The sequence below is a fragment of the Microcaecilia unicolor genome, chromosome 2 (genome assembly GCF_901765095.1).
Source record: "Microcaecilia unicolor chromosome 2, aMicUni1.1, whole genome shotgun sequence".
NCBI classification, from domain to species: domain Eukaryota; kingdom Metazoa; phylum Chordata; class Amphibia; order Gymnophiona; family Siphonopidae; genus Microcaecilia; species Microcaecilia unicolor.
Genome location: NC_044032.1, coordinates 10750502 through 10774094, shown reverse-complemented (window position 1 = coordinate 10774094; position 23593 = coordinate 10750502). Strand labels below are relative to the sequence as shown.

General features: G+C 47.5%; 1 protein-coding gene across 1 annotated transcript in view; it reads left to right on the top strand.

Moving 5' to 3' along the window:
- TMEM8B (transmembrane protein 8B) overlaps nucleotides 1–23593 on the top strand; it is a 114410-nt gene that overhangs the window by 79439 nt on the left and 11378 nt on the right. Inside the window, exons 7-10 of the mRNA XM_030191852.1 lie at nucleotides 3137–3233; nucleotides 7774–7897; nucleotides 17442–17584; nucleotides 20823–21001. Coding sequence (XP_030047712.1) covers nucleotides 3137–3233; nucleotides 7774–7897; nucleotides 17442–17584; nucleotides 20823–21001 — 543 coding nt within the window. The remainder of the gene's footprint in view (nucleotides 1–3136; nucleotides 3234–7773; nucleotides 7898–17441; nucleotides 17585–20822; nucleotides 21002–23593) is intronic.

Here is a 23593-nt window from a genome sequence, read left to right as displayed (position 1 = left end):
ACAGACCACCAATCATATCTCAGAGACTCTCCAGATCCATGGTCCCATCTCAAGGAGTCTCTAGACCCCAACTCTCATTTCAAGGAGGCTGTAGACCTCAGTACTCATCTCATAGATTCTTCAGCTGCTGTCCCATAACAGGGAATCCCCTGGCAACAGTGCCTATCTCAGGGAGGCTTCAGGCCCATATTCTCAACCCCAGATTTCCTCAGCTCTAGTCCCATCTCCAGGATCTCTAGGCCCTGCTTGAATCTCAGGGAGTCCAAAGACCTTCAACTTGTATCTCAGCATCCCCAGGCTCACTGCTCCAATACCCAGGGCTCCAATAAATTCAGACAACTTTATTGGCATAATTTTGTATGCATTCTGAAAGTAATACATTACCCCGCAATTATCATCTAGAAAAAGTGCAGATCGTCCAACTGGGATTCAACTCTTTCATGGATGAATCCATTAGTTATTTTTACCACTCGCTGGTCGATAGTCAAATCGATTTAATTGGCTGCCAATGGGTTAAATCGCATGTTCAGGGTTATCCACTCATTTTCAATGGCATTTAACTGATTATTGCTGCTGAAAATTAGCAGTTACTGCCTAAGTGAAAACCGGTTATTTTGAGGGCGCTCCAGAGGCATAGTCAGCACTTGGCCTGGTTAAGTAGCGATATTTAGCAGTTAACCCAGCCAGGTTAACCACAGGAATGGATCCTCAGGAGCTTAACCGAGATTGGATAGCAGAGCCGGTAGTGGGAGGCGGGGCTGGAGGTTGGGAGGCGGGGATAGTGCTGGGCAGACTTATACGGTCTGTGCCAGAGCCAGTGGTGGGAGGTGGGGCTGGAGGTTGGGAGGCAGGGATAGTGCTGGGCAGACTTATATGGTCTGTGCCAGAGCTGGTGGTTGGGAGGCGGGGATAGTGCTGGACAGACTTATATGGTCTGTGCCCTGAAGAGCACAGGTACAAATCAAAGTAGGGTATACACAAAAAGTAGCACACATGAGTTGTCTTGTTAGGCAGACTGGATGGACCGTGCAGGTCTTTTTTCTGCCGTCATCTACTATGTTAAATATCTGTCTACCTTTATGCGGCAACCCATGGCCAGTGATGTTCTGAATATCAATTTAACCGCCTTGTGTGTTAGCCGCTCCGCATAAACCAGACATTCAGTGCCGAACCTGGACATGGCCCAACTTTGAATATCCGAGAATAACGATGGCGGATGTCAGAGAATGTGGTAAAGGCGGTTAGCTTAGTGGGGTTTTAAAAAAGGTTTGGATGGCTTCCTAAAGGAAAAGTCCAGAGACCATTATTAAAATGACTTGGGGCAAATCCACTGCTTATTTCTGGGATAAGTAGTGTAAAATGTTTTGTACTTTTTTGGGATCTCGCCAGGTATTTGTGACCTGGATTGGCCACTGTTGGAAACAGGATGCTGGGCTTGATGGACCTTTGGTCTGTCCCAGTGTGACAACACTTATGTACTTATGTATCCCCAGATTTTTTACCATTGGTCCGTTATAACACCACATGTTGTAGACTTCAATCGCTAACGTTCTACCATTTCACTGTTTCATGTATTTTTCTCATTAAATACGTTTTCATTTAATGTAACAAGCTGAAGTCCTTGTATCTGAATATTAATGATTGAAGTCTGACGTGTGTTATTATAATAGACCAATGATGAAATATCTGATGTTGAAAATACACTAGTTTGGATTCATTAGCATGCACTCCTAGTGTGCTGTGACACTCTTATTCTAAATAATAATTACAGGGTGGGTGGAGTATTTGGGGGGTTGTGTGAGATTATTATACTCTTTCTGGATATCTTTTGGATAAATGATTGGATTTTGAAAATAATTGGACCATGGGTGGATTTTAGTCAGTGTTTCCTGCTGCAGTAATGAAAAGCTAAAGTGTGAGGTTAGTTTGTCTAAAAATATCCAGGTGTGTAATTATTTTCTCTGACTTAACCCAACCCAGAAACGCCTCCTGAGCCCCATGTGCAAAAGTCCGCAGACGTGTAATAACACACGTACTTGTAACCAAATACAGAGTGGGTAATTTTCACAAAGTCAATTTCTATGTAGAAAACAACCTTATACCCACAGAAAAGGATTTCATTACATAGTAACGTAGTAGATGACGGCAAAAAAAAGACCTGCACGGTCCATCCAGTCTGCCCAACAAGATAAACTCACATGTGCTACTTTTTGTGTATACCCTACCTTGATTTGTACCTGTCCTCTTCAGGGCACAGACCGTATAAGTCTGCCCAGCACTATCCCCGCCTCCCAACCACCAGCCCCATTACTTCACTTCCTGTGCTAAATATAAAAGCGAAAAGAATTACAAAATACTCCCCCATCTCAGAGAGTCCCCAGACCCCAGCTGTCATCTAAGAGATGACCCCAGCCCTCATCTCAGAGTCTCCAGGTCCCAGCCCTCATCTCAGAGAGTCCATAGGCCCCAGTCCTCATCTCAGGGAGTCCCCAGGCCCCAGCCCTCATCTCAGAGAGTCCCTAGGCCACAGCCTCATCTCAGAGAGTCCCCAGACCCTAGCCTCATCTCAGAGTGTCCTTAGGCCCCAGCCCTCACCTCAAGGAGTCCATAGGCACCAGCCTCATCTCAGAGAGTCCCCAGATGCCAGCCTCATCTCAGAGTTTCCCTAGGCCACAGCCTCATCTCAGAGAGTCCCCAGACCCTAGCCTCATCTCAGAGTGTCCTTAGGCCCCAGCCCTCATCTCAGGGAGTCCATAGGCACCAGCCTCATCTCAGAGAGTCCCCAGATGCCAGCCTCATCTCAGAGTGTCCTTAGGCCCCAGCCCTCATCTCAGGGAGTCCATAGGCACCAGCCTCATCTCAGAGAGTCCCCAGACTCCAGCCTTCATCTCAGGGAGTCCCTAAGCCCTAGTCCTCAACTCAAAGACTCCCCAGACCCCAGCCCTCATCCCTAGGCCCCAGCCTGATCTCAGAAAGTCCCCAGACCCAAGCCCTCACCTCAGGGAGGCCCCAGTCCTCAGCTCAGGTAGGCCCAACTCATCCTCTGTCCGCTGCCTGTGTCCCAGTGACTGTCAGCTGCATTTATGAAGATACAGCTGGTACTTTTATTCACCTTTTTACTTCTCTTTACATCCAGTCCTCAGTGAAGGGGGAGAATGTGACCGTTGTTGGATGCCTGAACCATGGAGTTCCTCTGGTTTCAGAAGACAACTTAACAGTCAACTGTGAAACAGGTAAAATGGGGACCATCATTGATAGAGGGGTCATTTTTGTGCCCAGGAATTAGCTGAGAATTATCTCAAACTACTGTCCACTGTCTCTTTCAGAGCAGTGAACTTTCTCTCCCAGCAAGGGGCGCTGGAGGAAACGGTGTAGGAGTGCTGGGTGTGGTGGAGCTCATAATTCCTACTGTCCTAGCATATCTGAGCAGAATGTGCTGTAGAGCAATAGTATGGGAGCAAGGGAGCTCACAACTCGTGCAGTTCAGGTCCCTCCCAGCAGGGGGCACTGTGGGGAATGTCCTAGCTGTGGGAGCTTATGGCTCTTAGTCCCAGCCTCTCCCAAGAACAGGTGCTATACGGAGTAATGCTGTCTCTGGGCATCAGAGAGAGCTCAGTCTTTAGCAGTGTAAGTCACGTGTCAAAGGAAGAATGGATGCAGCCCCACCTGTGGGGAGTAAAAGAGGTTTACAGGTGCACAGTGCCCAGCAGGAATTGATAGTGGCATACGCAAGGGCTAGTAATGTGGAGGAAGAGAGTGGAGGCACACAGGGCTAGGTGTATTGATGGCTAATGTCTCTAAATGGATTGATTTTGTCCATACCATGACAGGAATGAACTTCAGACATGCCAGGGAGGAGCCACTTAGATGTAGTCTGCAAGAATGCATGAAAATGCCAGTATTCCAGTCATTAATCTCATTATACTCTGCTTCAACTTCGCATTAGTTATATCCTTAATCAGAACAACAAAGTCTAGTTAAACAAAGACACTTTAATCCTAGTTTTTATTTCAAATTTCTTTTTTTTTTTTTTTCTTTTTTTCTTTTTCATTAGATATCATTTAGCTTGATATATATGTAATCTAGTACTTAGCTTTTAAGCTTCAGTTAACAAGCATAATGGAGACTCGGATTGACCGACATAGATCCATGTTTCACAGTACTAGGATCGATGAGGATTGTGATACTGCCTTTTGAAAATGCTTGGCTCACACTAGCCATTATAAAGGTAGCTACGCGGATCTGATGATCCTATTAAAGTGTCTTTGTTTAACTAGACTTTGTTGTTCTGATTAAGGATGTAACTAATGCGAAGTTGAAGCAGAGTATAATGAGATTATTGATGAATTTCTCCCTTCACAATTAAAAACTTATATATATGCCTAGTGAATACGTCAACAGTATTCCAGTCATTGACATTCATGTGTGGACACGTATGCACTATATTCCAGCTACACACTAAATTCTATAAGTAGGCGCCAATCTTCATGAGAGGAGTTTGGGCAGAGCATGGAGGGAACTCATAATTAGATGCGTAAATTATAGAATATTAACAATCTAGGCACTGGCATTTAGACAAGCAACTCCCCTCTCTCCCCCAGCCTTCCATCCAGCATCTCCCCCTTTCTTTCTTCTTCCAGCCAGCATCTCCCCTTTCTCTCCCCCTTCCATCCAATGTCTCTCTTCTTTCTCCCCCATCTTTCTATACAGCATCTTTCAGCCCCCGCTTCTTTCCATCATTTCTTCCCCCCCCCCTTCCTCCTTCCATTCTCTCCCATGGCCGCTGCAGCTTCTCTGGACAAGCAGCAGACAAGGCGGGGGGGGGGGGGGCAGGATTAACAGCTGCTGAGAACATGCACAGGCTTATGTTCCAGAGAAATAAAGCCTCCCCCCCCCCCCACCAAAAAGAAGGCCCAATGCATTCCTATGAGGGAAGCATTTCCAGCTCCTGTAGCATAGAAACATACTTATGCTGAAACGTAGACATTAGGGAATTCCTCCTTTCAAAATTCCTCCACTCCTGTTCTCTACTTTTCCTCTCCCCAACAACTACCCCTTCTGCAATTGCACTACCTCTCAAACTGCTCCACCATCAAAACTACCCCTGCAACTGCTTACTCCCAAAAACCACCCCAACACAACTGCCCCAGTATGCCCCCCAAAAGACCCCACCACACCCCAAACTGCCCTACCAAAACTGTCCCCCACAAGGTTCAGCGTTGGGAGTCACGGACTGAGAAAGGGATCTAGGTGTCGTCGTTGATATGTTGAAAACTTCTGTTCAATGTGCTGCTGCGGCTAAGAAAGCAAATAGAATGTTGGGTATCATTAGGAAAGGGATTGAAAACAAAAATAAGGATATTATTCCGCCATTGTATCGCTCCATGGTGCGACCGCACCTCGAGTATTGTGTTCAGTTCTGGTCGCCGCATCTCAAGAAAGATATAGTAAAATTGGAAAAGGTGCAGAGAAGGGCGACAAAGACGATACAGGGGATGGGACGACTTCCCTATCAGGATAGGCTGAAGAGGCTGGTGTTGGAAAAGTGAGGGAGAACGCAGGAGGGGAGGAACATTTGAGAAAGAGAGAATGGGTGAAGGCACAGGGGGCACATGAGAGAGAGAATGGGTGAAGGCCCCCTCCAAAGGTACAGTACTGGCTCAATGGCTGGTGGAGTAGCTGAAGCCACACCAGCTGAAGAAATCTGCTGCCTGAGTCACCCTTTTCCTCCACGTACTGCCACAGGAGCAAGGAAGTCAACAGGGTCCCTCCAGCCACCAAAGCTTGCACTCCCCAAGCATGCTTAGTTCGTGCATAAACTGTGCATGCTCACGGAGAGACAGCATCGGTGGCTGAAGCAGGGGTGTAGCCAGACAACAGATTCTGGGTGGGCCTAGACAAGAAGTGGGTGGGCACCAAGTGTTCTTCACCACCACCACCAAAAAAATATCTCAGCTGGCGAGAAAACACTTCTTTCCACCTTGGCTACCATCAAAGGGAAGTCTTCAGCTGATAGAGCTTGGGATCTCCACCAGCTACCACTAAATGCATGCTACTGTTGGGTGGGCCTGAACCCTAAGTGGGTGGGCCCTGGCCCACCCAGGCCCACCTGTGGCTACGCCACTGGGCTGAAGGCACCCCGCTGACTTCCTCACTCCTGAGGCAGCACAAGGAGGAAGGGGACCACTTTGGCAGTGGATTTCGTCAACTGGCTTCGACATCCCCACCAGCAATGTGGAGGAGGGTAGGAAGAAGAAATGCACCCCCCCCCCCTCCCCATGAACAGTTGGCTATGCCCCTACTTTAATCAAGCGATTAATCACAATTAAAATTTTCAAGCAAAATGCAGCCCTATAAACAATAGAATAGTCCTTTAACTGCTAGACTATGAAACTGTACTACAGACTTTAAATGCTAAACAAACAAACAAAAAACAATTAGTCTTATTGATCATCTCAACAAGAAGCATAAGTACATAAGTACATAAGTACATAAGTACATAAGTAGTGCCATACTGGGAAAGATCAAAGGTCCATCTAGCCCAGCATCCTGTCACCGACAGTGGCCAATCCAGGTCAAGGGCACCTGGCACGCTCCCCAAACGTAAAAACATTCCAGACAAGTTATACCTAAAAATGCGGAATTTTTCCAAGTCCATTTAATAGCGGTCTATGGACTTGTCCTTTAGGAATCTATCTAACCCCTTTTTAAACTCCGTCAAGCTAACCGCCCGTACCACGTTCTCCGGCAACGAATTCCAGAGTCTAATTACACGTTGGGTGAAGAAAAATTTTCTCCGATTCGTTTTAAATTTACCACACTGTAGCTTCAACTCATGCCCTCTAGTCCTAGTATTTTTGGATAGCGTGAACAGTCGCTTCACATCCACCCGATCCATTCCACTCATTATTTTATACACTTCTATCATATCTCCCCTCAGCCGTCTCTTCTCCAAGCTGAAAAGCCCTAGCCTTCTCAGCCTCTCTTCATAGGAAAGTCGTCCCATCCCCACTATCATTTTCGTCGCCCTTCGCTGTACCTTTTCCAATTCTACTATATCTTTTTTGAGATACGGAGACCAGTACTGAACACAATACTCCAGGTGCGGTCGCACCATGGAGCGATACAACGGCATTATAACATCCGCACACCTGGACTCCATACCCTTCCTAATAACACCCAACATTCTATTCGCTTTCCTAGCCGCAGCAGCACACTGAGCAGAAGGTTTCAGCGTATCATCGACGACGACACCCAGATCCCTTTCTTGATCCGTAACTCCTAACGCGGAACCTTGCAATGCTTCCTAGTAGCCCAGCTGCAGAAACTGTTGTCTTTCCATCTAATGGAGAGAAATCCTGAGGAGTCAGGCTGGGAAGGGCAAGTCCTTCACATGCTGGTTAGCTGGTTCTTTATATACTGGGAGGGCTGGCCCTTCACATGCTAGGATGGCAAATGCATCATATGCTTAGACGGGATGTCTTGTACACACTGAGAAAACAGGAACTCTACTGCTTAGAAGGCAGAGAAAATAGGTCCTTTGGGAAAAATGTCTTTCACAGACTTAGTAGGCAGATCCTCTATGTGATGGGAAGACAGCTCTTTTGCATGCTGGAATGGCAGCTCCACTCACTAGGAGGGCAGATCCTTCATATGCTAAGAGGGCAGGTCTTCCACTTGTTTCTGCATGCATTTGGTCAGAGTCTGTGCATTTTTGGATGGCACTGCTCAGTTAGTGTCCCTTTCTTTACTAAGTGTGCCTCCTCTTCCCAGAATCCCTGGCTGGCTTCCTGCTGTCCGTTAATGCCACAACGAACCTCACCAGGTTGCGGATCCCGTATCCCCAGACCGGGAGCTGGTACCTCAGCCTGCGTTCCCTTTGTGCCACAGAACACAGGTAAGGAAACTCATAGATGCAACCCTGGATTACCACGTAAACAGAACTGTTGGGCATCCTAAAGATGGCAAGGCTTCAAGGTTCCTGGGTCTTCTTTTGACCTAAACCATCTATATGAGACATGGCCTGAGATGAAATAAAGCTGAGCTCGGTGGTTCCGTAGTGTCTGGATGTCTCCAGTGCTGTCACCAGAAGTCAGTGCAAAGAGACACAAGGTGTGATAATCCTATTGAGGAGTTACAGTCCGATGATGTTAATTACATAGACACAGACCGTGCAGCATAAATGGACAAGGTCTGATCATGGAGTTTTAATTCTGGTGGGTCCTGATCCACAAAGACTCATGACCGTTCATAACTCTCCAGTTCTTACGTGAAGAATTCCCCAAGCTGAGTACGGCCTTAACTCGAGCCTTTGGCGCTCTGGATTTCAAGTACTTCAAGCCAGTCTTTCCACAAAGCTGCACTATCCACCTTATAATCGAAAGAGAAAAACGCCTAGATTTCGACCCAAATCGGGAGATGGACGTTTATCTCACAAAAACGAATAAATGGGTATAATGGAAAGCCGATTTTGGACGTTTTCAACTGCACTCCGTCGCGGAAGCATACAAAGTTGACGGGGCGTGTCAGAGGCGTGGCGAAGGCGGAACTGGGGCGTGGTTATCAGCCGAGGAGAGATGGGCGCCTTCCGCCGATAATGGAAAAAAAGTATACGTTTGTAGCTAGAATTTAGGGCACTTTTCCTGGACCCTGTTTTTTCACGAATAAGGCCCCAAAAAGTGCCCTAAATGACCAGATTACCCCCAGAGGGAATCAGGGATGACCTCCCCTGACTCCCCCAGTGGTCACTAACCCCCTCCCACCACAAAAAATGATGTTTCACAACTTTTTATTTTCACCCTCAAATGTCATACCCACCTCCCTGGCAGCAGTATGCAGGTCCCTGGAGCAGTGGACTTCAGGCAGGTGGACCCAGGCCCATCCCCCCCACCTGTTACACTTGTGCTGGTAAATGGGAGCCCTCCAAACCGCCCCCCAAAACCACTGTACCCACATGTAGGTGCCCCCCTTCACCCCTTAGGGCTATAGTAATGGTGTAGACTTGTGGGCGGTGGGTTTTGAGGGGGATTTGGGGGGCTCAACACCCAAGGGAAGGGTGCTATGCACCTGGGAGCTCTTTTACCTTTTTTTTTTGTTTTTGTAAAAGTGCCCCCTAGGGTGCCCGGTTGGTGTCCTGGCATGTGAGGGGGACCAGTGCACTACGAATCCTGGCCCCTCCCACGAACAAATGCCTTGGATTTATTCGTTTTTGAGCTGGGCGCTTTCATTTTCCATTATCACTGAAAAACAAAAACGCCCAGCTCACAAATTGTCGAATAAAACATGGACGTCTATTTTTTTCAAAAATACGGTTCGGTCCGCCCCTTCATGGACCCGTTCTCGGAGATAAACGCCCATGGAGATAGACGTTTTCGTTCAATTATGCCCCTCCATGTCTACTTCTCTGGAGAAAAGTCATGTCTGCTGGAACTGTGTGCTATAGCAGAAAAGCAAAATCCATTTAGCAGTGTCAATGTAAACACGTCAAGCTCACAACTGCAATCAATGCACCAAGGTTGCTGGTCTTGCCATTAGCTGAACTTACAATTGTCAACCATCAAGCTACGTGATTGTCAGGAGGTGGAGAGGGGAAAAAGGAGGAGATGTTGGATTCAGGAGCAGAAGGGTGATGGAGAGATGCCGGACAGTGGGACTGAGGGAAGAGAGAGGGACAAATGTTGGAACATGGGGGAGAGGGCAGGAGGGAAGAGAGATGTAAGGCTACAAGAGTGGGGTGGGGAGAAAGAGGGAGCAGATGCTGGGCTAGAAGGGTGAAGGGAAGGAAGATGGTGGAACCATGTGGGAGAGGCCAGGAGGGAGAGGAAGAGGGTGGCAAGGAAATAAATAAAAAGATAGTGATTACAGAGGATAGAAATATGGTAATGAAAGGGAATGGAGGGCTGAGGAAGGAGTGAGATGTGGAAATGGAAAAGCTAGTGGGGGAGAGAAAAAGATGAAAATCTGATAGGTAGCTGTAAACTAAAAAGGAGGAGAACAGTGAGAGGGTGAAATTTGAGTTGACAGCAAGGCAGAAAGAAGAAAAAAGAGAGGAAAGAGCTAAAAATAAGAACAGTCAATATGTCAGAAGCATGTGTAGTGAAGGTAAAAGAAGACAAATGGACAGCAGCCGCTTGAAAGAGAATTAGAAGACGACAGACAGGAAAGCAGAAAAGAAGCTGCAACCAACATGATGGAAAAATACAATGTCCAGACCACAAAGGTAGAAAACAATGTATTTTGAATGTTTTAAATGGAATATGTTGGCTTTGGGAAACCTACATAGCAAATGTGTTTGTATCGTGTTCAGGAGAAAGGAAATGCATTTCTGTTTTTATTTCTCCAGTGTTGAAGTACTTGCTAAGTTTAACTTTTTGGGGTTCTGGGTTCAATTTTGTGGGCAATTAACCCGAGTCCCTGAGGAAAGCATTGAAACCCACGGTGTCGGGCGCAACCAGGGGAAGCCTATGTGGATTACAGAATTCAGAGACATGGACATGGCTTAAAGATAAGATGTTTATTTTTTTATTGAGCACATTCAGTTTCAGCACTCTTGTGTGTTTGCAATAGCATTTCTAAAAAATTTATAATTAAGGGAAAGCCCGATGAAGAGATGCTATGCCACTAGGCAAAATAACCAATGATATTGCCTTTATAAGTGGTGTCTTCCGAGGGTTCTCTTATATAAAGAACAAATTATGCCAGAAATTTGTATATATATAAACAATGCTTAAAGAGAGAAAGTAAAAGGTACTGCTATTTGCAGGCATTGAGTTCAGATCTTTGGTTTTGTAGTTTAGTTGGTTGTGTTTACCAAAGAGTATTTTTGTGGAGATTTTGTGTTGCTTCAAATTTGGTGTGACAGTAATGGCAGGTTGGGAAATCGGAGGGAAGGCAGGGAGGAGAGTGGATCAGGGAGGGGGCCCTAGCATGTCTAACACCAGTTCTGACCTTTGCTGTATAGCTGGTAAGGATCCCAAGCCTCCCCAGCTGAGGACTTCCTCCAAAGACGGCCAGAACTTCCTTCTACCAAGCTCTGCAGTCAGTGACAGCATGCTTGAGTCACTGACAGCTAAGCACGCGTGAAGGGGCATAATCGAACGGAAACGTCTATCTCCATGGGCGTTTATCTCCGAGAACGGGTCCGTGAAGGGGCGGACCGAAGCGTATTTTCGAAAAAACATGGACGTTTATCTTTTTTTGAGCTGGGCGTTTTTGTTTTTCAGCGATAATGGAAACCGAAAGCGCCCAGCTCAAAAACGAATAACTCCAAGACATTTATTCGTGGGAGGGGCAAGGATTCGTAGTGCACTGGTCCCCCTCACATGCCAGGACACCAACCGGGCACCCTAGGGGGCACTTTTACAAAAAAAAAAAAACAAGGAAAAACAGCTCCCAGGTGCATAGCACCCTTCCCTTGGGTGTTGAGCCCCCCAAATCCCCCTCAAAACCCACTGCCCACAAGTCTACACCATTACTATAGCCCTAAGGGGTGAAGGGGGGCACCTACATGTGGGTACAGTGGGTTTGGGGGGCGGTTTGGCGGGCTCCCATTTACCAACACAAGTGTAACAGGTGGGGGGGGGGGGAATGGGCCTGGGTCCACCTGCCTGAAGTCCACTGCACCCCCTAATAACTGCTCCAGTGACCTGCATACTGCTGCCAGGGAGGTGGGTATGACATTTGAGGGTGAAAATAAAAAGTTGTGAAACGGCATATTTTGTAGTGGGAGGGAGTTTGTGACCACTGGGGGAGTCAAGGGAGGTCATCCCCGATTCCCTCCAGTGGTCATCTGGTCATTTAGGGCACTTTTTGGGGCCTTATTCGTGGAAAAACAGGGTCCAGGAAAAGTGCCCTAAATTCTCGCTACAAACGCATATTTTTTTCCCATTAGCGGCGAAAGGCGCCCATCTCTGATCGGCCGATAACCACGCCCCAGTTCCGCCTTCACCTCGCCTTCGACATGCCCCCATCAACTTTGTCCGCATCCGCGACGGAGTGCAGTTGAAAACGTCCAAATTCGGCTTTCGATTATACCGCTTTATTCGTTTTTGTGAGATAAACGTCTATCTCCCGATTTGGGTCACAATATAGGCGGTTTTCTATTTCGATTATAAGCAGGATAGGGTGCTGGCATCAGAGGCTTATGGATGTTGCTGCTGCCTGTCAAGTTTGGTAAAAGGGAGTTCTGGCCACCTTGACAGAAAGTCTTCAGCTGACAGAGTTTGAGGATCCTTATTAGCTAATGTATTTATATTTTGCGGTAGGGCAGAGAAAATATTGTGCCCACCCACTTTGGGCTCAGGCCCATCCAAAATTGGCTGTCTGGCTACAAGACCATTTCACTAGAGGCAGGTCTCGTCAGACAAATCTGATTTATTTCTTTGACCGGGTGACCAAACAGTTGGATGTGGAAGGGGCACTAGATGTGGTCTAGTTGGATTTTAGCAAAGCCTTTGACAGGGTTCCGCACAGGCGACTGATAAACTGAGAACCTAAAGTGACTGACTGGGTTAAAAACTGGTTAAACTTTATTTATTTGGATTTTGCTCCCACCTTTTTCAGTAGTAGCTCAAGGTGAGTTACATTCAGGTACTCTGGATATTTCTCTGTCCCAATCTAAATTTGTACCTGAGGAAACAGAGGGTTAAGTGACTTGCCTGAGATCACAAGGAGCAGCAGTGGGATTTGAACTGGCCACCTGTGGATTGCAAGACTGGTGCTCTAACCACTAGGCCACTCCTCCACTCCAAATGGGTAGAGAGGGTAGTGGTAAATGGTGTTTGCTCCGAGGGGGCAAGGGATGTTGTCAGTGGTGTACCGCTCTTATCTGCCGTCATGCTTCTATGTTTCTGTGCAATGAGAGCTAGTCATACCAACCAAAATCTCCTCCTGCAGTGTATTCAGTGAAAGCCAGTGATGCCCACTGGATCTCCTTTTGTTGTATAAGCAGTCAGTTTCAGCCATGGCATGGTCTCTTAATATAAAACGCAGCCTGGGTCGTGGCAGCTCCTCAAGTGAAGGCAGTGAGAGCCCTTCTCAGCCGTGACAGCTCCACCTTTAGTGAATGCAGTCTCACAGCCGAGGCAGCCAACATCTGTAGACACTGCTAACATTCCTTCACCATAATAAAACAAAAACACCCTCTCTAGCAAATAAATCAAATAAATGTTTTCAAAGCGTGAGAGGAAAGGAGCTCAGAATTCTCAAGTGACCAAGAATAATGCTCGGAACAAACTTCTGACAATGATGGATCTAAAATACGTCCTTAGTCTAACAAGTATATGCTCTCGAAACGTTCTGCAAAACGAAATTACAGAGCTCCAGGGCTGCAGCTACTCTCTATTTAAAGCTCATTCTAGGGCAGTTGCACTGAATGCAGAGTTGAGATGGATTATGGTCTGAACGTTGGAGCTCTGAAAGGGGCAGCGGGTTGACCAAGGACAGAAGGAGGGAAGCCCGGCTTGAATCTGTCCCTAAATCAGCCCCTGATGACACGTTGGCCACATCAATGCAAACGACTCGCTTCAGTGCACATTCAGAAATGAGCTGTTGTGTATGCAAATGATCTCTCTATTATGCAGCTTGTATTAAACTGCACACGTTGCATTATTCATGGAACGTTAACAACACTTCTGGAGGATGTTTATTTACTTCATACATTTATAATCTGCCTATCCAAACATCTAAGCGGAGTACAACAAAACACTCATAACACATAAAACGTGACAAAATAAATACAGTAACCAAACATACAGTTATCCAATGTCCCGCAAAACCTGAGAACCCTCCCCTCAAGGAAATGTTGCAAAATAACCAGGTTTTCAATTGTTTCTTGAACCAAGACGCAGAAGAAAACTGGCGCATAGTGTTTTCATATCTGCTAATACATTGCTATCTCTTGGTGGACATTGGCAGCCTGAATTGAATAAGCAGAAGTAATACAATAGACACAGGAAGGGCCAAACTACCACAGAAACTCAGCTTCGAATCTCCTCCGGAAACAGCTGAAGAAACAAAGGAATAACCATTAAATCCAATTCCTGAGACCACAGCACCCTTGTCGGACAATACGACTGCAAACAGTTCACCAAAGCCCTGGTGCACCTAAAATACCAACGGCAAGAGCTTAAACTCAATAACGCTGAACCACAAGTAGCCAATGCACTATCTTCAACTGAGGCGTGATATGAGTCTCCCGGCTCAAACCCATGAGAAGCCGTGCCGCAGAGTTCTGTGCCACCTGTAAAGCCCGTAATGTCGAGCGGGGAAGACTGCGTTACAATAGTCAATATGGGGTAGCAGCACGTAACTCTGGAGCACAGTACAAAAATGCTCCGGGGAAAAGAAATTCCGTAGCCAAGATACCAATCACCATTTTTTAAAAAACAGTCTTAACCACTGAAGCTACTACCCTGTTGTTTAACCTTGTATCCAAAGGAACACCCAAACTATGAAGCCAAGAGACCACTGGAACAAAAACAAGGCTCACCCAATTGGGACAGCCACAAAATTTGTCTTTTAGCCACATTTAGAGAAAGCCCATTCTCACACAATCACAATTGCACCATCGGAAAATAATGCTGTATCGAGTCAACAATCTCAGTGGCGTTCCTAGGGGGGGGCGGTGGGTGCGGTCCGCCCCGGGTGCACTCCGCTGGGAGGTGCCGCACGCGCCTGTCCTCCGTTGTTCCATGCTTCTTCTCTGCCCCGGAACAGGTTACTTCCTGTTCCAGGGCAGAGAAAAAGCATGGAACAACGGAGGACAGGCGCGCGGCACCCCCCCCCCCCCCCCCCAGCAGCGTGCACCCGGCGGGGGGGTTCCTTCGTGGGGGTGTCCTTTTGCCGGGGGTGTCCACGCTGCATCGGGGGGGGGGGGTGCTGCACCCGGGGGGGAGGGGGCGCATGGGCGATCTGCCCCGGGTGCCAGCCCCCCCAGGAACGCCACTGAACAATCTCCTCCACTAAAGGAGGAATGGCAAAGAAAAATTGTAAATACTACTACTACTTATCATTTCTATAGCGCTACTAGATGTACGCAGCGCTGTAGACTTGAACATGAAGAGACAGTCCCTGCTCGACAGAGTTACAATCTAATTAGGACAGACAAACAGGACAAACAAGAGATAAGGGAATATTAAAGTGAGGATGATAAAATAAGGGTTCTGAACAAGTGAATAAGGGTTAGGAGTTAAAAGCAGCATCAAAAAGGTGGGCTTTTAGCTTAGATTTGAAGAGAGCCAGAGATGGAGCGTGACGTACTGGCTCAGGAAGTCTATTCCAGGCATATGGTACAGCAAGATAAAAGGAACAGAGTCTGGAGTTAGCAGTGGAGGAGAAGGGTGCAGATAAGAGAGATTTACCCAGTGAACGGAGTTCCCGGGGAGGAATGTAGGGAGAGATGAGAGTGGAGAGATACTGAGGAGCTGCAGAGTGAATGCACTTACAGGTCAATAAGAGGAGTTTGAACTGTATGTGGAAACGGATAGGGAGCCAGTGAAGTGACTTGAGGAGAGGGCTAATATGAGCATAACAACACTGGCAGAATATTAGTCTTGCAGCAGAATTTTGAACAGATTGAAGAGGAGAGAGATGGCTAAGTGGGAGACCTGTGAGAAGCAAGTTGCAATAGTCTAAGCGAGAGGTGATAAGAGTGTGGATGAGGGTTCTGGTAGTGTGCTCAGAAAGGAAAGGGCGAATTTTGCTGATATTATAGAGAAAGAAGCGACAAAAAGTAGCACATATGAGTTTGTCTTGTTGGGCAGACTGGAAGGACCATGCAGGTCTTTTTCTGCCGTCATTTACTATGTTACTATGTTTTAGCAGTCTGCTGAATATGTGCAGAGAAGGAGAGGGAGGAGTCGAAGATGACCCCAAGGTTACGAGCTGATGAGACAGGAAGGATGAGAGTGTTATCCACAGAAATAGAGAATGGGGAAAAGAAGAGTGGTTGGTTTAGGGGGAAAGTTAAGAAGCTCAGTCTTGGTCATGTTTAGTTTAGTATAGACGATAGCTGATACCAAAGTCAGCCAACGCTTGACGCACAGGATGCATAAACAAGGTAAACAACCATGCTGATAAGCAAGAACCCCGCGGCACACCAGACACTACAAGAACCCACTGAGAAATGGAAGGCCGTTGAACCACCTGAAAAGAATGGTCTGTCAAAAAAGACAGAAACCAGGCCAAAACACGACCTGAAATACCAAACGAATGAAGCCGCTCGAACAAAAGCATATGACTAACAGTATCAAAGGCAGCCGCCACATCTAATGAAATCAACAAATACTGCTTACCTACCCTGTGCAAAACCAAGGCAGATCTCATCAAGCATCGTAAGCAAAAGAGTCTCTGTATTATGCCTGGAACGAAAACCAAACTTGCACGAATCCAACAAAGACTGTTGTTCCAGAAGATCACTCAAGCAGCTTTGCAAAAGAACCCTGGTTAGAAATGGGACGAAAGCTGTCCACCCGTTCCAAACTCAGCGATGCCTTCTTTAACAAAGGCCGCACAGCAGCTCTCTTCAATGATTCAGGGACAACAGCTTCACCCAACATCCGATCAATAAGCAAAGCCATAGAGTCCGAAATCTCAGATCTCAAAGCCCTTCACTATCACAACAGAACACCAGAACTACTAATTGCTTGGATTTACCCTCCGAAGCAACTTAAAGATGCTGGAGATGTTTTAAGAGTCCCTCCCTACCCCCCAGTCCCTTTTTAAAAATAGTGGGACCTCCGCCAACATCCTCTGTGCCCACCTGTACCTATTGGGGTATCTGTGGTGTCTGGAGGGGGGAGAGCATGAGAGATCGCTGGTCACTCCTGATCCAGTGGCTACATTTTCAAAATGTGATACTTCCACTAGGGGTCAGACTTCCAAAAAAGAGGAATGAGGTAGAGTAGATCCTTATGCTGAAAAGCTCATGCTTCTTGACTAGTCCGTAATGCAGGGCCGCCGAGGGGGGGGGGGGGCAGGGGGGACAAAATTCCCCAGGCCCAGGCCTCCAAGGGGGGCCTGGTGCCGCAGTCCCACCCGCCCGCCATTGGCTCTGTTGTTGACCGTCCGCCACCGGACCTTGCCCCCTGCATTGAAATCACAGCACCTCACCGCCGTGTGAAAGCGCAGCAGGCAGCGGCAGATCGCTTCACTTCAGGCCTCCTCCCCTCCCTGTGTCCCGCCCTCGTCTGAAGTAACTTCTGCGAGGGCGGGACACAGGGAGGGAAGGCCCGAAGGGAGGCAATCTGCCGCTGCCTGCTGCGTTTTCACACGGAGGTGAGGTGCTGTGATTTCAATGCAGGGGGCCCGGCCCGGTAGCGGACAGAGGGGGCAGGTGGGGAGGCGGCGGTGGCGGGGCCCCGGGCCCGGCCCTGCCGTAATGTGCCACCACCGTCTTTGTCGTTTTCGCTGTATCCTAAAATAACTTTCCTCTCACCCCCTAGGTTCGAGCAGTGTAGTAACGTGACTGCGGAAGTCTACCTACGCACCTACCTCTCTCCATGCATCAACGATTGTGGCAGCTACGGGCAGTGCAAACTCTTGAGGACAAACAACTACCTTTACGCAGCCTGCGAGTGTAAAGCCGGTGAGAAGAGTGTGCTTGGCTAAACCACTTCCCCAAGGCAACCTATCAAGTCCCACCCCCCTTCCCTTTCTCCATTTCAATTGTCAGCCCCCCCCCCCTTCTTTTGGTGATCTAAGTGCAATATGGGGATTTGCAAAAGAGAAAGAAGGGAGGCTTTTTGAATAATTTTTTTTTAATGGTTTCGTGTGTGAGTGTACTTGGGAGTTTTAAAATGCGGCACCTGCCCGATGCTGCACTCAGGGTTCTGAAGGAGTCCCGGGCAAGATTCTAAACTGCCAAATTAAGCAGTTGGGTGGATTAGCCTGATCGTGACAGAAGTATGTGTACGAACGTCTGTCAGACGGGCAGGGGTGTGCTGGTAAATTTTTAACAACGGGCTCTCTCTCCGGACATAGCCAGCCCTGAAATTTGGGGGTGGGAATACATGCCTCTCTCTCCCCTCCCTTGTGCGGGCACGCTAGGCATACCTTTGTCGAGCCCCACCAGCCAATAAATGGACTGCCACCATTCTCTGCTGCTTGTTTCTGGCTTTGAGCAGCATGATGGAACCTTCTTGCGCTTGCATGAAAAGTCCCAGCCTGATGCTCAGAGTCAGAAACAAGGAGCAGGGAGCAGGGAGCAGCAGCAGTCTGTTTACTTGGCTGGTGGGGCCAACATCACTGCCAGCAAAGTAAAAGAGAATTCAGGAGGGGGCCCAAGCCCACATTTTGGGAGTCAGTTGTTAAAGTAGCCATGGAGGGCCCTACTTTAACAACCGGCTCCCAAAAGTCTTAAAAACTTAACAAACGGCTCTCGCGAGCCCGTGCGAGCCCGCTCCAGCACACCACTGCAGACGGGGCTATAATGTCGTCACCCCTGGTATCCCTAGTCACTGAAGGTGCGCAAACAGTAGGGAAGACTGTTAATTCACTGAAAGAATAGTGTTCCTGTGACTCCTGCAGAGATTACTACCTTTGGCTCTGATAAAGAACCATTTGAGTTTTAGGAAGGCAGCACAGCAAAGTGTAGCAGCTGTCAGTAGCCTGGGAAAGATCTGTCAATGCCAAATTAAAATTAATAAGGCAGAGATGGTTTATCCTTTCAGAGACCTAAACTCACTCTAAACTGAGAAACAAGAGAGCGAATGAGGAGCTGTGACAATTTTTTATCAATATTTACAGACTCAGCGTGAAGGTTTGAGATTAATCAGGAACACTGGTTGGTGATGGAAATAATTTATTGGTTGGAAAAATGGGTTGTGTTTTTTTTTAAGTTTAAGCAGACTTTTGCTAAAGCACTAAAAATTGGCAAATTTTACTAGTTAAAATGACTTTAAATATTGAATTGAAAATAGGGTGCCTGATGTATGAAAGTTCTGTTGTGCAGCATGAATAATTTTCAGGGAGGGTGCTAGTAGGGACTGTAATTATTCTTTTTTTTTTTTTTTTTTTTTTTTTGCAAACTTGATAGGGAACATCTGGGGAGCCAATAACTTTACAAGCTTTCCTCAGATAGTTAAGGTATTCCATTTTTGAGTTGGTAAAAGTCAGGGAGTAGCAATTTCTTTCCGAGCACTCTACCAAAACCCTCATCCACACCCTTGTCACCTCTCGTTTAGACTACTGCAATCTGCTTCTTGCTGGCCTCCCACTTAGTCACCTCTCCCCTCTCCAGTCGGTTCAAAACTCTGCTGCCCGTCTCGTCTTCCGCCAGGGTCGCTTTACTCATACTACCCCTCTCCTCAAGACCCTTCACTGGCTCCCTATCCGTTTTCGCATCCTGTTCAAACTTCTTCTACTAACCTATAAATGTACTCACTCTGCTGCTCCCCAGTATCTCTCCACACTCGTCCTTCCCTACACCCCTTCCCGTGCACTCCGCTCCATGGATAAATCCTTCTTATCTGTTCCCTTCTCCACTACTGCCAACTCCAGACTTCGCGCCTTCTGTCTCGCTGCACCCTACGCCTGGAATAAACTTCCTGAGCCCCTACGTCTTGCCCCATCCTTGGCCACCTTTAAATCTAGACTGAAAGCCCACCGCTTTAACATTGCTTTTGACTCGTAACCACTCGCCTCCACCTACCCTCCTCTCCTCCTTCCTGTACACATTAATTGATTTGATTTGCTTACTTTATTTTTTGTCTATCAGATTGTAAGCTCTTTGAGCAGGGACTGTCTTTCTTCTATGTTTGTGCAGCGCTGCGTACGCCTTGTAGCGCTATAGAAATGCTAAATAGTAGTAGTAGTATTAGTAGTAGCTCTGTAATCAGGGTCAGCTGCTCCTTTGTTTAGTGGGGGCTGGGCATTGCTCAGCCTCCAGGGCTCTGGGCTGAGTGAGAGCAGTTCTCCTTTGTTTGTTTGTTTGTTTTAAGGATTTCTCTTCCTGGTGTCTGGCCTGCTGGCTCAGTGAGTTTAACCCTTTGTGTACTGTGTGTATTGTATTCCTGCCTCTGCCAGTGTGTTTGTTGGATGGGCCCCACTCCCTCTCGGGAAGGGAAGCGTTCTCTCTGATTGTTTGTTGATTTCTGGCACTCTCTCTGCTGGCTCTACAAGCTTAACCCTTTGTGTTCTGTGTGCCTCTGTCTACAATGGGTTTGAGGCAAAGGCTTTCTGCCTTCCTTTTGTGTTTGGTTCCTCTGGCTTCTGCCTGGGGCTCCTACCCTGGTGGGGGGGGGGGGGGTTGCTGTGTTAGTTCCCCTGTCCTGCGCTAGTCCCCTGCGTGGGCGTGGCCCGCTCTGGTCCTTTGTTTCCCCCTCTGCCCTATTGCTGGTGTTCAGCGCGTGTCTGGCATCTTGGGGCCCTCTGGGTTCTTTCACCCCTCCCTGTGTGTGATTGGGTTCCAGTTCAGCCGTGAGGCTCGCACGAGTGGCTCTGTCTGCGTGGGTTCCGGTTCGGCCGCAAGGCCCGCCTGTATGCCTATTTCCCTTCTTCCTGAGGGACTGTGGGGAGGGGTAGCTTAGGGGGTATTGTGTAGCTGGGGTGTGCGGTGGTGGGTCGGTCTCCCCTTGGCCTGGGTCGGCACCTGCTGGCCTCGGCCAGGGCCCAAGGGCTCACGACCAACCCAACGGATTACAGATTCTAATCCTGGCTTTCTCTTCCTGAGCTCTTTGTATGGGTGGGTGTCTAGCTGTCTGTCTCCTCTGCTTCTGATCCAGCTTTCTCCTTGCCCACGCTGAGTATATGGATATGTGCGTGGGTTTCTGTATCTGTATGTGTGTCTCCTCTGGTTCTAATCCTGGCTTTGTCTCTTCAAACAGGCTGGAACGGCTGGGGCTGCACTGATAACACTGAGGCCTTCTCCTATGGTTTTCAGCTGCTCTCCACTCTGCTGCTTTCCCTCAGTAACCTCATGTTCATGCCTCCTGTCGCCATAGCCATCCGTAGCCACTACCTCCTGGAGGCCTCTGTCTACATCTTCACCATGTTTTTCTCCACGGTGAGAGTGCCAGGGAATCATTTGGTTATACACCTCATCTCCTCCAAGAAAGGTGTGATCACCACCTAAAATGCCATGGAGCATTTCTGCACACCTTCATCCACAATGTCACGCGGAATCTCTGCAGTGACCAGGCCATCTCAGGTCAGGCGTACTATACTCTATTACCCACAATGCCTTGGGGCAGCTCTACAAACACCAAGCCTTCCAACGTTGAGCACCACACCAGCCCCCACAGTGTTTGGGGGCATCTTTGCATAGACCAGCCCAGGTCAGGTCAAGTGAGCTACACAACTCTAAGTATTATCAAGCTATCCGAGAACACAGGTGTCTCACAATGCTAAACGGAGGAAACGAGAGGGAATCCACACACCTTCCACAAAAGAAATCAAGGGAAACCAGCAAGGGTGGAAATGGGAATATTCCAAATGACCAAGGCAAACAGCTGAGTAATAGCACTCAAAAGTTTATTGCCAAAGGTAAGCTGACCCAAATAGACCAATCATGGGCGTGTTTCAGCTAAAAAGCCTTCCTCAGTGGTCTACAACATAAAAATATATAAATATAAACAGACAATAAATATAAGTAAAAAATGGAGGGATGCAATTGGGAAGGGGGGTGGGAATGGGGAGGGGGCAAATAGTGGGGGGGGGGGAGAGAGTGCTGATGGTTGGGAGGTTGGGGGGGTGGAGGGAGGGGTATTAGCTAGGGAGCAACTGTATTAGTTATGGAATGAGATCTGTTTTAAATTGTTTATATTCAAACTTTTCTCTAATGGTTTAGAATTGTTAAACTATTCAAAGCTCTCAATAAAATGTAAAGTTTTAAAAAGAAAAAAATATAAGTAAAGATAAAAAAATAGATAAAATTTTTTTTTAAATATTATAAGAAAGTCAAAAAGCAAGCACAACGCATTAAATATATATATATATAAAAATAGAAATTTTGATCACATACCATAAAAGTGCAAATCAATCAGCTTCACAGAATCATAAGACATAGAACAATTGAGTTCTCAAAGTAACGATACATCTAAAATGAAAATGCACATTACAGGTATCCAGATATAGAAAAACAGACTTTTGATCGCTCTTACTCAGCTGTTTGCCTTGGTCATTCAGAACAATCCCACTTCCACCCTTGCTGGTTTCCCTTGGGCTCACAATGTTACCCACAATGCCATGGGACAGCTTAATTAAACACCCTCCCCATTCCAGTAACAAGTTTAGTTTGGTGCATGATCTGTATGACAGCTTCCAGAAGGGTGGGGAAAAAAACCAGTTGCAGGTGGGTAAACAGGCACAGGAAGGTAAAGAAATTCTATTCAGGTTGAGCACAGAGAAGAGAGTTGCTAAATGGTTCCAAATTTATGTGACTGGTTGATCCAGCCCTGGTTTTTACTCCACTGCTTGCAGATACCTGTAGTTCCAGAATCCCAATTATTTGCCCTAAGGGAAGCAAGACCATAAATCTTAGCAAGCAATGGGGTGAACCTAGGACTGGATCAACCAGTTAGACAAGTCTGCGGTGGACTGGCAACCGGACACTAAGTCAATGGCAGAGCTGGGATTAGTATTGAGTTACAGGGAGATACAGTGACCAGTCAAGGGTCACACAAAGAAAGCCAACAGAGATGGCAAGTTACCCAGTTCCAGGCTGGAGATTTTTTTGGCCACTCCTGGTTTTCAGCTGACATCCCAAAGTAGTGTGGGATTTGTAGTGCTTGATCCTGCCCATTGAAGCCAATGCTAATCCCTGAGGGTAGCAGGATGGAATCTGTCTACCGTTGGGGCCTAGAGTGGCCCCTGTGGAAACAGGGTAGTCGTGGGCTTAATGAACCTTTGACCCAAAATAGCAATACGTTCTAGTTAGAAAAGCAATGCTAAGCAGCTAAATCTTCTCCTGCCTCGAAAATGTGCCCAACATCTCGATTGTTTTCAGTAGCTGAGTTTAGACAGGGTAGGGGGTGAAATTTCACATACTTCCTCCCCTGCATCCCTTTCCTATTGGGATCTGCCTGCCTAATTGAAAATTACCCCTAATGAATTGTTCTGGTTTGCAGAGAGAGACAGTGACAGAGCTGAAATTAGAACTGAGGCCCAGGGAGATAAGGTGACCTACCCAGGATCACACACAAAGGCCCAGATGATTAGAAATCCCGCGCTGTTCCAAACAGCACTCTAAAAATTGCTCCGGAACAGCGTGGAGCATTAACGCCACTATGATCAGAGCTAATAGCATGCAAATTTAAGCACGCTATTAGCTCTGATCCAGGGGCGTAGCCAGACTTCGGCGGGAGGGGGGTCCAGAGCCTGAGGTGAGGGGGCACATTTTAGCTCCCCCCCGGTACCGCTGACACCCCACCCCGCCATTGCCGACCCCCCCCCCCCGCCGCAGCCGCCAACTTTGACGACCCCTGCCGAAGACCTTCTCGACCCTTCCCCACCCACCAACGACCCTCTTGACCCCCCCCCCCTGCCGCCAACCCTCCCCCGCCATCTCCTTGGACAGTGTAAAATGATTTGAGCTTCACAAACACCAACAACAAAAATCATGTCATCTCAATTGTTCAGCTCTTTCATCTCTCAGGGG